We start from the raw sequence: 12,655 nt of genomic DNA, 5'->3' as shown, positions 1-12,655 counted from the left end.
TAACACCCTCCTCATTGTTCGCAGTAGTGTCCACTGTCCCGAGCCTCACGAAAAACCTCTAACTTTCCTGTCAGAGTGGCAGAATAATCTTGATAAAACTCTGTAGGAAATCCATCCCTGCCCGGGGCTCTGGATCTGCTGAGGCCCTGAATAGCCACTCTCAGCTCTTCCACACCTATCTCACTCTCCAATTCCTGTACAAGCTCAGGTGCCAACTTGGGCAGCCCCACTCCATCCAGGTAACCCCCAGTCCACTCAGGCAGACCTACCACACTGTACACTCCATGAAGGTGCCCCACGAATACCTCCAGGACATCCTGTAGATTAGTTACAAGGTCCCCATTCAGCATGCGGGCCTGCAGAATAGGGGAGAGTTCCTGCTTCCATCTCAATATCCATGCAAGGAGCTTCCCCGAGTTGCCCCCTCTCTATGGAGTTGCTGGCGATACGCCCTGAGCGTGCACCTTTCCAACAAGTCCCATGCCAACTGCACTTTGTGCTGCACCTGTAGAATCGCCTGTCGCACCTCCTGCAATGTCTTTCCAGACCCCTGCAAAACTGCTAGCCTGCGTTCCTGTGCCCCCAAGGTCGCCTACAGCAGGTGCCGCACTCCATATGTCACACCTGTACAGGCTCCATGCATGACAGCCTTAAGTGCCTTCTAGTCCAATGCTTTGTTGGTTGCAGAATGCCAATTAAACTCCAGATAGTCCCCCAGCGCACCCACAATAGCATCTCGGCATGCTGTATCCACTAAAAGATCCGGCGGCATACGCCAGCCGCGTACACGCCCAGGCGGCACCCACTGCAACGCCAGCAACATCAGCGCATGATCAGATAGGAACCGACTCAAATGTGTCACCTCCACTAAGGACTGCAGATCTATGCCACTCCCCAATATACGATCCAGACGACTACAAGTGTTGAATGACATGTAAATTCATGACCCTCCGGATGTAAGTCCCGCCAGCTATCCCTAAACCCCAAATCACGCATAACTGCTGCAAGTGCTGCAGTGGTTTAGTGCCCAGTCGGGGCAGGTGTCGATCCATTCGACCATCCAGGATACAATTGTAGTCCCCTGCCCATATTAACGGTATCCCTATACTGCCCTCCAATAACTCTCGTATATGCATGAAGAATAATTTATCATCTATATTGGATGCATAAATGTTGAGCAGTATAACCTCTCCACCATCCAGCATCCCCTGGACCAATATGTAGCGTCCTTCTACATCTGCTTCGCTATACGTATAACTGAAGGGTACCCCAGGTGCAATCCAAATGGCAACCCTTCTTGCATAAGAGGAGTAAGTGCTGGAGTACAGCTGTCCCCTCCATTTCTTCCTCAACTGCAGTACCTCCTAACCCACTAAGTGGGTCTCCTGTAGGTAAGCAATTTGTATCTTAATACGGCGGAGGAATCAGTGTATTCTATAAGGTTTAGAATAACCCTTTAAGCCCAGGACATTCCAGGTCAAGATGTTCGTATGCTCCGCCATAATGATCCATGATCTTCACTCAGCCCTAACAGGCCATCCCACCTCCCTGACCTACCACTCTCCCAGACCCTTCCAGATATTTGAGATGTATATGAATTCACGTATGCACTCTATAAACACAGCTCCTTAAACCTAGGAGCAATATTAAACAAGTCAAAACACTCAACACCCCCATCCCCGGACAGGTAGCAAAACAACTGAAACAACAACCACTGTTCATCCAAAAAGTACCATGCTTTCAGGACCCACAGCCTAATCCCAACCCACTGAAACCTGGCCTACCACTTATAGTGGAGAGAGGCTTTCCCGCCCCCAGATCATATAAAGTCCCAACCGGTGTCCAAATATTACAATTCAAAGCAGCTATATCACCACCGGCCCCACCACCCCCCATGATGAATTCTGCGCTCCCCTCCCGCAGCACCGGAGCAGACAAGAGAGGATGGATGGAAGAAAAAAGAAAAAGGGGGAACTAGTCAGAAACATGGTGCAGACAGTGCATCTAACAATCATACAATCAAGTGCCAGTACCAACAACCTCCGCCTCCTCTGCATCAGCAGTCTCCATGGATTCAATTGTCACACCCTAACATGTCAGCGCTATCGGGCCATCTTCCTGGATCTCAACCCTGGTCCAATTCGCCCCCTCTCCAGACAACTCCAACTGTCTGGCTGCCTTCTGAGACCTCCAATTCGATCTACGGGCTCCCCATGCAGGTCCATCATCCTTCCTCTGGGATCTTGCTCTCCCACGGGGTACCTTGTCCATATCTCCAGCCAGTTCCACACATCTTCTGGCATGTCAAAGAAGTGGGACTTGCCGTTGTGGAGTACGTTTAGCCGGGCAGGGGACAGCAGCATATAGCGTATGTTCAGTGAGCGCAGCTTTGCCTTGACCTCCAAGAATCCCTTCCTGGATCCCTATACTTTGTTGGTGTAATCTAGATATATTGAAATCTTGGGACTGTCAAAGTCAACTGACTCCATTTCACGACTGGCCTGAAGGATGCAATCTCTGTCCCTATAGTTGAGTATGCAGGCTATGATGGCCCTCGGAAATGCCCTGGGCCAAAGCGGAGCAACTAATGCACGGTACGCCCTTTCGGTATCAAATATTGGAGACAGTACTTAGTGGGCTTGAGTACCTCTTGAATCCAACGCTGCACAAAGGCCACCATAGCTGACACCTCTGCCTGCTCCGGGAACCCAATAAGCCAGATATTGTTGCGGCGGGATCTACCATCCGCATCCTCCACTTCCTCGAGGGCCCCAGCTCTGGATGTAACCCCCGCCATCTGTCTTCGCAGTGCGTCAACCTCCATCCGTAGCTCGGAAATCAAGCCCTCTGTGATCTGCACCCTGTCTGATACCTTCCAGAGGTCTGTCTGGAGGAGAGTGAGGTCGACTGCCACTGATTCAATCTTACCCTCCAGGGCCTTCCTAGATCCTTGAATCGCTGCCAACAGTTCAGCTCTCGTGTGCTCCACAACAGGGGCACCCAACCCTGCATCAGTCCCTCGCCCAATCGAGCGTGTCTCCCGTTGCCCAGACAGGGGGGCCCCAATTGGCACTGCCGCCAATATTTATTAGCAGGATAAGTCACAGGGGGTGAGAGACAACCTAGGGCCCTTGTCAATCTTCAGGCACCACAGCCAGGGCCTGCCCCATCACACTCACCTCAGGGGCCCCGGGGAACCGCGTCTTCCGCCGCTGAACCCCGGCAGCTCCAAACTCTGCCCAGCTATGCCACTCCACTCCGCTGGTCCGTCACACTCCAGCAGCACGCGGGTGTGCCTGCACTCCAGGCCTGATGCACCGGGCACTGCACCGCGCGGGCAGAGGAAGACAAGCTTCTCCCACCTCCGCTGTGCTCACCTCTGGCCCTCTCTCCTCCTCACTGCTCCTACCGAAGCCACCATCCCCAGCTGCAACAGGCCGGACCAGGCCCAACACCAGTGTGCCATCACTCCAGGCCTTGGCTGCAGCCCCCTGCTAGGCCGTGAGCCCCGACAGCACGCCCACCGCCCTCCGCTGGTAGCACAGAGCTCCTCAAAACCACAGGGCACTCGGGGGGAGGGCAATCCTCCAGCTATCAGCGAGCCGCCATGATATGCCCAGTTGGGCAGAATAACTGGTAGGATTTTGTTGGGGATGGGGGAGCCTCTCAAAGGCGCGTCCTTGTGCCCATCTTGCCGGCCACTCCCTCAGCATTTGTCTTCTATGAAGAATTTTGTGCTTTGCTCCACAACATAATTGTTTAATTTATACAATTGGAGATGAAAGGACTGAAATAGCTTATATTGTCTATTTATGTGAAACGTACCTCAATTCAAGAGTGTGTCATAAACAGAGGACTACCTAGTTGTTTCTTGCTGAACATTTCACAAAGGTCAAGTGCTACTGGTAGCCAAACGTCTGCATTTTGTAGATATATTTTCACTTTGCCTGAATATCCTACTCTAAACAAATTTTACTGAATTAGTTGAGCCCTCCCACATAGAATCAAGCTGATGAGAAAAGGACAGGCGATTGTGACTCTCTGAAGCGAACGCTGCATCATGCTGAAGCCTTGCTTGCCCGTGACAGTTTAAATATTGTACAGCTGTATTCTGCCACACCTCTCCAAATACTCTTTACTGGAGAGTCTGACCTCCACTGCTGTGGACCATTGGGACCCACAGACCAATGGCAGCTTTGGTTGGGTGTATCTTTTGCTCCTATGACAGGTGAGAAGAAAGCTCTAACGGTTGGAGAACCTGATGTTTGATATGAGGTGCCACAGATTCTGTGCAGAATGACATGGGAACCTATTGCTTCTTTTAGTATAGTCCTTTGGATTGTCCTTCTGTATGCTCCTCTACATTAATTTATGATCCATGGAATCAGGAATGTCACAGTTTTTATGGAAGTGCCAAATGCGTGACTATTTAGAACCAGTAAGATCAGTGCAAGAGCTGTGGCAATTTGGAAGTAGGTCTATCTGTGGCTTTAAAAGACGTATTTGCTTGCATTCTTGAAGCGTATTCTTCCACCACGTTTCTGACCTTGTGTCTATGAGCACTATAGCAAGTTTGAAATACGTGTGTCCCTGGTTTTATGTGGGATTTCTGTGCCCACTGAACTCCACTGGAGGGATCATCTTGATTGCTCGCATTGTTAAAATGGCAGTAGGACTATTTTCTAATCATCACGCCTGACCTTGATGTGATGGGGAACAGACTTCTTTACCAATCACTTCGTTTGTAGATGTATGCTTTCCCTAAATAGAACTTCCTACAATATTGGTGGTCAATAACCATTCAAGCTTATGCCGTTGGATCTTTACCATTTTTTAATGTTGATTGAAAAGCCTTCTCTTTTAATTGTAGTTGATGCCTAATTTTCTAAAAAGGACTTTTGATTGTTAAAGTTTGCATGAGATAATGGTATTCTTTAGAGCATGCATGACTACCCTTTTCTTGATGCCTTTGTATAAGGAGTACTAAGAAAGAACTTGTGTTCAATTTACAAGTCAAATACTGCTTCATTGATTTTCAACAGCAGTGCAAAGCGTGCTTCTAAGAGTAATATTGTGTCATTTTCACTAAGCAGTGAAACACTGTAACCTCCCTACCACCCACCACATATCTTCATTATGGATAAAGATGATCTCTACCTCTTAATAGTGTCATGCAAGTCCAAAATTCTGTACTGAACATACCTGACCATTGTACCTTACCCCAATTCAATGTGCAAGTTACCATCCTAATATATAGTAGAAAAAGCATGATACAAGCAGTTGAGAAAAATCGAATGTGTTTGGGCTCTATTTGACTCTTTCCCTATCAACACAAGAAAAACATGTAAAAGCACAACCTATAACTTTACGTCATCGCTAACTCTACCTAGGTCTATGTGGGGATCAGATGTCTCTCCCTTCCTCCCAACAACCCTTCTCCAACCTGTCCTCTAGTCATGTCTGTGAAGAACAAGATTCCATCCATCCACGTAAAGTTTGTTCACTACTATCTTATGGTCTTCTGGGACAGCTATTTTCTTTTTATTATGAACCCTCCAAAACCTAGTGTGGTATGCTCTATCACCGTTCTTCCATATGGAAAAAAGAAGTATCTTGAATTTGTTGTGTTTGAGTGTACTGTGTGGAGGAGGTAGGTTTTTTCCAAAGTGTGGAGGAAACTGATTTGTGTAGAAAGAAACCATAAGAAGTTAAAATATTCTAGACTAGACTACTAAATCATCTACATTTTTCCATGTCACCCCATCCACGAGGTTAAAAACAAGCTGCTCTGTGTGCCGAACTGTTCATGTCCTACTGGTCAACATGTTTCAGTACCTTATTCACCTCTGTTTGAAAGGTGCATTATGATAAAATGGAGATGCTAATTTAAGGTGGCCCATCATCTTCCTGATCTGCATAACCTCCTTCCTCCTTAGTTAGGGCTATGTGCCTTCCCTGTTCAAACCGTGCATGACTTGGGAGTTACTGTGGACAGTGTTCTGTCATTTCTTCCTCAGATTAAGAAAGTTACAATGACCTGCTTTCTACAGCTATAGATTTTAAGGAAAATTCATACTTATTCCTTAGTCAGCCCACTACACTATCATTTAAGTGCTGGTTGGACCTTGTGTTTTGTGAATTCTTTTTATCTTGGGTTACCGGCATACAGGTTCAACATCTTCAGTTGGTTGAGAGTTGTGCAGCATGTCTATTACTTAATGTTCCACGGCATGTTTGGAAAAACACTCTTTTTAAGAGCTAAAATATTTGTTTTAAGTCACCGCTTGATCTTAGCCCAAGTTTTCTACAAAAACTGTTTAATTGATGCGTCCCTCTAAGAGCACAGAGTTCATAATCTGCCTCTTTCATATTCCTACATTTAGGTAAGTCTGCAAGGGGGTAGATCTTGTGCTCCTGTACCACCTGATATACTTAACCAACCTGATGATATTTAAGAAACAGCTGAAAACATGGTTATTCCAGCAGTAATTGCTCAATGTTACCATCATTGTTGGACCGTCTGATAGCACTGGGGCTTCTTCGGGTATTTACGTGTTTAATAAATCCTAAAGATATATAAATACATTTAGGTAAAGCGCTTGCATCTGGACTGATTTCACACACAAAACGCATACAATGATCAATCGGAAATGGTCATCAGCTTGCTGGCTTTGAGTGCTCGAGAGTTGATAATTACTATTTTTTCATCAATCATTGTGTATTGCCAATCCATGGAAACATGCAAGTAAATTTGTATGTGCTTAGGCTAGGACTATGCATGTTTCTGTTACTATATTAAAATGGTGTTTGCGGAAGTTTGATTTAATGCAAGATAAAATTATTCTGGTTATTTTGTTACAACAGTAGCATGCAAAACAAGGTTACTCTTTAACCCTGAGGTCAGGCAAACATTGATCCCAAAGGGCCTAGGGCCTGGGAGGTGAGGGGAAAGAGGAGTTAAAAAGGTAGGCAAGGTAAATTTAATGTGAAATAAACTTTGATCTCAAAGTGTCTAGGGCCTAGGCATTGAGGTGAAGATGAGATCAAAAGGTATACTAGGTAAATTGAACGTGAAATAAACTTCATATGCAGAAAAGGTCTGCCTGTGGGCGTTATCATGGCCATGTTCTACTTTTTAATCCTCAGAAATGACGCCATCCATATAGTTTGCAAGAAAGGCATAGATGTGGAATGAAAGAATGGGGTATGAAGGTTGTTGTAACCTGTGCATTCCTATTGGGAATTGTCACCACATCCTCACCAGAACTCACAAGGGAATTGGTAGCTGTGTGTCCTGCAAAGAATTTGCTGCATTGGACAGATATTCGGGCTTTTATGTCCGGAAAATGGGCATTCTATCCTGTTGTACACACAAATGACAGAAGAGTACGTTCTAAGCACTTTGTGGAGGCAACCTGACGAAGCAGGACATATTTAGTTATAATTGCAAGCCTCCGGGTGTTATCAAGAATTAATTATATTTATGGTTTTGATGTTTCCAGGCAGTAGCTCCCTTTTTAGTTTTGTACACCAAGAACGTGTGGTTAATTCCGGGTGCCAAAGGTTATTGTATTTTTTCATAGTCTGTGCTTTTTTTCTGTGAGAAGTACCTTGGTGGCATCATGTGAACAATAAATACAGCTGAGTCATCTAAAGTGATTTTGCAGCTAACGTGCATTGAAATTAAAAACAACCTGTAAAAATTACTCGTTGCAGAAATCACACCCTTGCCCTTAATATATAAGAGAAAACTAGTGGATTTTGTATAGTAAAATTTCAACTCCCTACTCTCAGTGGTGGATAGTACCAATGAGTAGATGTCTGATTTAAAGTTTTTAACTGATAGAATGTAACATGTTTGTGTTCTGTTTTCTGTAGAGCTCCTTAGCAAGCATTCACACACAGTTCCTGGCAGCTTTGGAATCTCTTAAGGTGTTCTGGGATGTTCTTGATGAAATTGATGAGAAGACTTGGGTTCTGGAGCCAGAGAAACCAACTCGAAGTGCCACTTTGCGAAGAATTGCAATAGGTAATGAAAACCTTTATGCAATTAAGTGAGTAAGCTAAACATACCATTTATTTTATTTATTGCTTGTTCTTTTATAGCACCAAACACAGCTTTAGGGCAGTTTAAAAGCACCAAACGTGACATGGAATGGCACGTAGCCCTGAAATGTGGATGTGCAGCCAAAATGTACTGTTTCAGGAAGTAATGGGAAAGTGACAACTTATGATGTCAGCTACGAGGCTGAAGATCAGTGGTTTATTTTGGACATGTGCATTTTCTGATATTTTTTTTATTAACATTCACTCAAGACCGCTTACTGGCGGAGAGCCAACAGAATAGATTTCCAGAAGAAAAGTATTTGAATTTGTATGTCTTACCACAAAACACTTGTCAGTTTGACATCTGACCAACTTGTAGCCATTATTATTGTGCAAGATACAAAAAGGGGGTGCAGTGTTCTAAGGGACCGTGTACTTGTAAATATGTCCAGAACTATACTGTTTGCTTGATCCCAAGCCAGTGAAAGACCCTCCACACAGAGAAATGTGATCAATTCATTTCAATCTAATATGAAATAGGGGTGGAATCTTGTTTGTCATCTTTACAAGAGTATGGAGTTACATTGAAGGGAGACAGTTGAATAAATGCCTGGTATGGAGTCTTGGTACTAGCACCGAAACCTGCATCATAGAGGCATTCAAACAAAATCATCTCACCTGTATTCAACTTTGAATGAATACTGGCTCTTCAAGCGCTCATCTAGCTCGTTGAATACTTAGATGTAGTTCTTAATGTAGTTTGCATACACGTGGTATCCCAGGTGATAATCGCTGAGGATATTTGAAAAAGGTATCACATGAACATTAAAGTGATTTGTAACATAAGTGATACCCATAGAACTCCACAAGCAGTGCTTTACAGTCAAATAACCCAGTGGGTTTTGCTTGAGAATGACTCGAACCAGTGGAGGTCAGTTCCTACCAACCCACACATCAACATAAACTGGTTAAGGAGTGTAGCAATAATTGGTGAGCTAAAAAGCTAAGGACAAGTCAATGAAGGTGAGAGCATAGACCCTTCTCACTGACAACATCAGTTATTCTGTAGTATTAATCAGTGTGGTGTTTTTTTTTTTTTTTTTTTTTTTTTTTTATAGTCCTTATCTGTAACAAAGGCAAGAGCTACAGTGCAGGCCACTCTGTTGAGGTTGATGGTCTCCTGCCCCAGACCTTATTCAGCATCCTGAAGAAAACTTACAGGAACCACCCTCAAATCCTCCTTTGTGGAGCCTTGTCTAGGACCTCTGAAATTAGTTGCCTACCATATTGTGGATTACACCCTTTTACTGGTGAAAATGCTGGCTTAGCCTGTTTTTCTGACCCATTAATTTAATGCAATCTAACCTGCCGATACACTTTGCTGAGCTCATCCAATGCATGCAGGTAGGAGGGGAGTTGGATAGCCATTTAACACAAATTTCTCTGCGCCCCCAATTAGTACCAAAATAAAGATTAAATGAGACTGTAATCTTTCAACCCTTCACCTTCTTGTGTGCCAAATAAAACCATGTCAGGCTTACCTTTCTTTCTTTTTGTTACTGCTGTTAAAACCTTACCCGCATCTTGCCAGAAGAGTTGGTTGTTTGGACACTGCCAAAATAAATAGACATCATCTACATTCTCCAAGGCACAGTATGGACAACACATCATCCTCTGCCCTCACAGTTTGGAAAGCTTTTTCGGAGACCAGTATGCCCTGTACACAGTAAGCAAATGGGTTATTCTAAGAGGTACAGGCTTTACAGCCTACCAAAGCGTAGACATTGATACGTGCCAAAGGTGTAATGTGTTGGGGAATGCAGGTCCACTTTCCAAATCTCTTCTGGCATTGTCGAGGGCGGAGGCGTCATCCGCATGTACCAAGATCCAGTACCATTTGGATACCTCTTTTTTTCGTGGCCGAGCGGTTTGTAATTCCTCCTTCCATTCTGTCCTATTGCCCACTTTAAATTACCCCCGGGACCAATTCACTATATGGAAGTACTTAAATCTAGAGAACCTGTTGTTCGTAAGCCCTGCTAAGGAATCCCATAAACTCAAAGTACCCCCCTCAAACAACTGACCCTGACTTAGTACTCCTGGGTTTACTAATGAAACGGCTGAAGCATCATGAAGACACTGTGGCGTTCCAGGGGATTTCCATATTGGGGCCATATTGCTGTAGAACGGGATTGCCAAAATCCTTCTACCTTGAATCCATACTTTGCATGCCACATCTAGCACTTTTAGTCTGAGCTTTTTAAAGTAGTTCGGATGACCAAATTTGTAAAGAAAATAGTTGCCATCTTCCGGGAGGTCTCTTGTTAAAGCCTGGTAGCGTGGGAACACCGGTTGATAGCCCTTGAAAAGTAATAACCTAACATTTTCAAATGGAAGGCCCAGCAATATAGCTGAAAATCTGGAAAGGCTATGTTGCCATCTATTTTCATTTTCAGTAGTTTTTTTCCAGGCGATTCTCGCACTTATATTAGCCCAGATAAAGCTACTCAATTCCTCCGCAGTTTCTGAAACTTCTCTGCCCTAAAATATAATGGTAAAGATTTAAAATAAAGGTAATCTTTGGAAGGATCATCATTTTGATTAGGTTAGTTCTTCCTAGGATAGAAAGCGGAAGGTAGGACCATAAGTGAAAATGTTTCTTAGTTTCCAGCATAAGCCTGCTTAAGTTTACTTGAGCCATGCTGTCAAGATCTTTCACCACACAAACGCCTAAATATTGAATCTTTCTTTTCTAAAGGGATATCAACAGGACCATTCCAAGTCATAAGTTCCGTTTTATCTGTATTCACTAAATAACCTGAAATGTTCCCATAGTCTGCACGTTTGGGGAGCTCTGCACGTCGGGGAACATAGCGGCCATTTACCAAGCTGGATGGGAGCTCTCTGTCTCTCTGGCGTCATGATCAATGGTCGTAGTAGAAAGTGAATCTCCTACCTTTTGGGGTTTCGGTCGACTGCCCGCTGCATATTTGGGCTCTCTTAAACATCTTTGTACGGGGCGGTGTGGCTGGGATGGGCTGCCCAGGTTCTGGTCTTTGCTTCCCGCATTGCAGCTCTCTGGGAACAGAGTCGCTCTGGCTTCCATGGTCACGAGCTGCCTCACAGCTGCCCTGGGATCGGTGTGTCTCAGCCTGGATAATAGGCATCCGAAGCACTGCTGGCAGCATCGGCACTAGTCAGCATCTGTATTTTCCAGCTCTTCTCGCAACTCCAGCAGTTCAGGTTGCTCCTCAGCCACGACTTATGAGTCCCACACAAGGTGCAACTGGGCTTGGGGCCAAAGCCAGATGCCAAGAAACAGCAGAGTATCCCATCACCACGAGGCAGGCTCCCGGCACGAGGGCAGACCGATTGGGCTCTTCAGGATCCCCATGACCAGATGCAGTAAGACCCAGGTGTAAAAATAATTGCATTTTTAGGTGAAATCTGGCAGATTTGAAACATTACAAACTAAGGGGAGGGACTCCAGCGGATCGCAGCAGAGTATGGGGATTAGTTCCCCCATCACTGTCCTTCACTCTCCTCGGGCATGTGATCCATCAGTTAGTACATCTAGGAGTTATGCTGTATTCTCTGTGATGAAGCAAGCAAAGTGACATTAGGAATACTAGGGACGTGGTGATAACTGCTGGGGGGAAAGTGAGAGTTACACCCTCCCTTAGATCTTTTTTTAAAGTTCAAGACACTCCAAAAAAAAAAAAACTGCCCAATTTAAATAATTCTAACGTGGTTATAACTACGTACACCCTTAATATGGAACAGAAAAGCCAATTTATGCTAAACTGAGCTGAAGTTCCAGGGCTAACTCTTACAAATCGATTCCAGGTGCTTTCCCAGGCTCCTGCTGGAGAAAACCTGGCAGCAGCAATAACACAAGTATCTGTGCAAGAAGAGGAAGGTAGAACGCAATGCTCTACAGAGCGGGAGGGCATTGTATCCCTACTACGCACACTGACGGAGGAGATTAAGACAAAATTTGCGATATCAAAGTGCAATCAAGCCAAAATACAGGAGGCCTGTGATAGTGTGGATCTTAAAACCATGGATCTTAATGAGAAACTTTATACTATGGAGGCTTCTTTGGGGGCATTACTTGAGGAGGTAGAGACTGATAGTAAAGAAATAATGACATTGAAGATGGGGAAAAAGAACTCCGCAAGAAGTTTGAATCCTTGGAAAAGAACTCCAGAAGGAATAATTTAAGAATTCTTAATATTCCAGAAGGGGTAGAAGCTGGGAGCATGAAGGAGTTTATTCATTTAATTAAGGAATATATTAATTTGGTTGCTTCCTTGGACCTTGACAATGAGATACAGAGGGTGTGCCAGTGCCCTTTAGGATAAATCCCAGCAGAGACAAACCTAGGAAAATCCTGATCAGTTTCAACTCCTACTCTTTAAAGGAGCAGATTCTCTCAGAAGCAATGAAAGCAAATAGTTTCAAAAAGGGCGAATGGCCCTTCTATATTAGGACCGACATCTCCAAGGCCCCCCAAAGCTGGCAATGGGAGCTGGTAAAATACATCCAGGATATAAAATGACTAGAAGCCACTCCACAATTAAAATTCCAAGCTACATGGAGGGTAATG

At 44.6% G+C, this 12,655-nt stretch overlaps 1 protein-coding gene across 2 annotated transcripts in view; it reads left to right on the top strand.

The window, feature by feature from the left end:
• The window catches only part of FANCL (FA complementation group L), a 304,454-nt gene that overhangs the window by 202,017 nt on the left and 89,782 nt on the right, over positions 1–12,655 (top strand). For both annotated transcript variants that reach the window (XM_069234372.1, XM_069234373.1), the window contains exon 8: positions 7,879–8,029. In XM_069234372.1, coding sequence (XP_069090473.1) covers positions 7,879–8,029 — 151 coding nt within the window. The remainder of the gene's footprint in view (positions 1–7,878; positions 8,030–12,655) is intronic.

The sequence above is a fragment of the Pleurodeles waltl genome, chromosome 5, assembly GCF_031143425.1.
Source record: "Pleurodeles waltl isolate 20211129_DDA chromosome 5, aPleWal1.hap1.20221129, whole genome shotgun sequence".
Classification (NCBI taxonomy): Eukaryota; Metazoa; Chordata; class Amphibia; order Caudata; family Salamandridae; genus Pleurodeles; species Pleurodeles waltl.
Note: the sequence above shows the minus strand (reverse complement) of the source record. Positions and strands in the feature narration are given on the sequence as shown.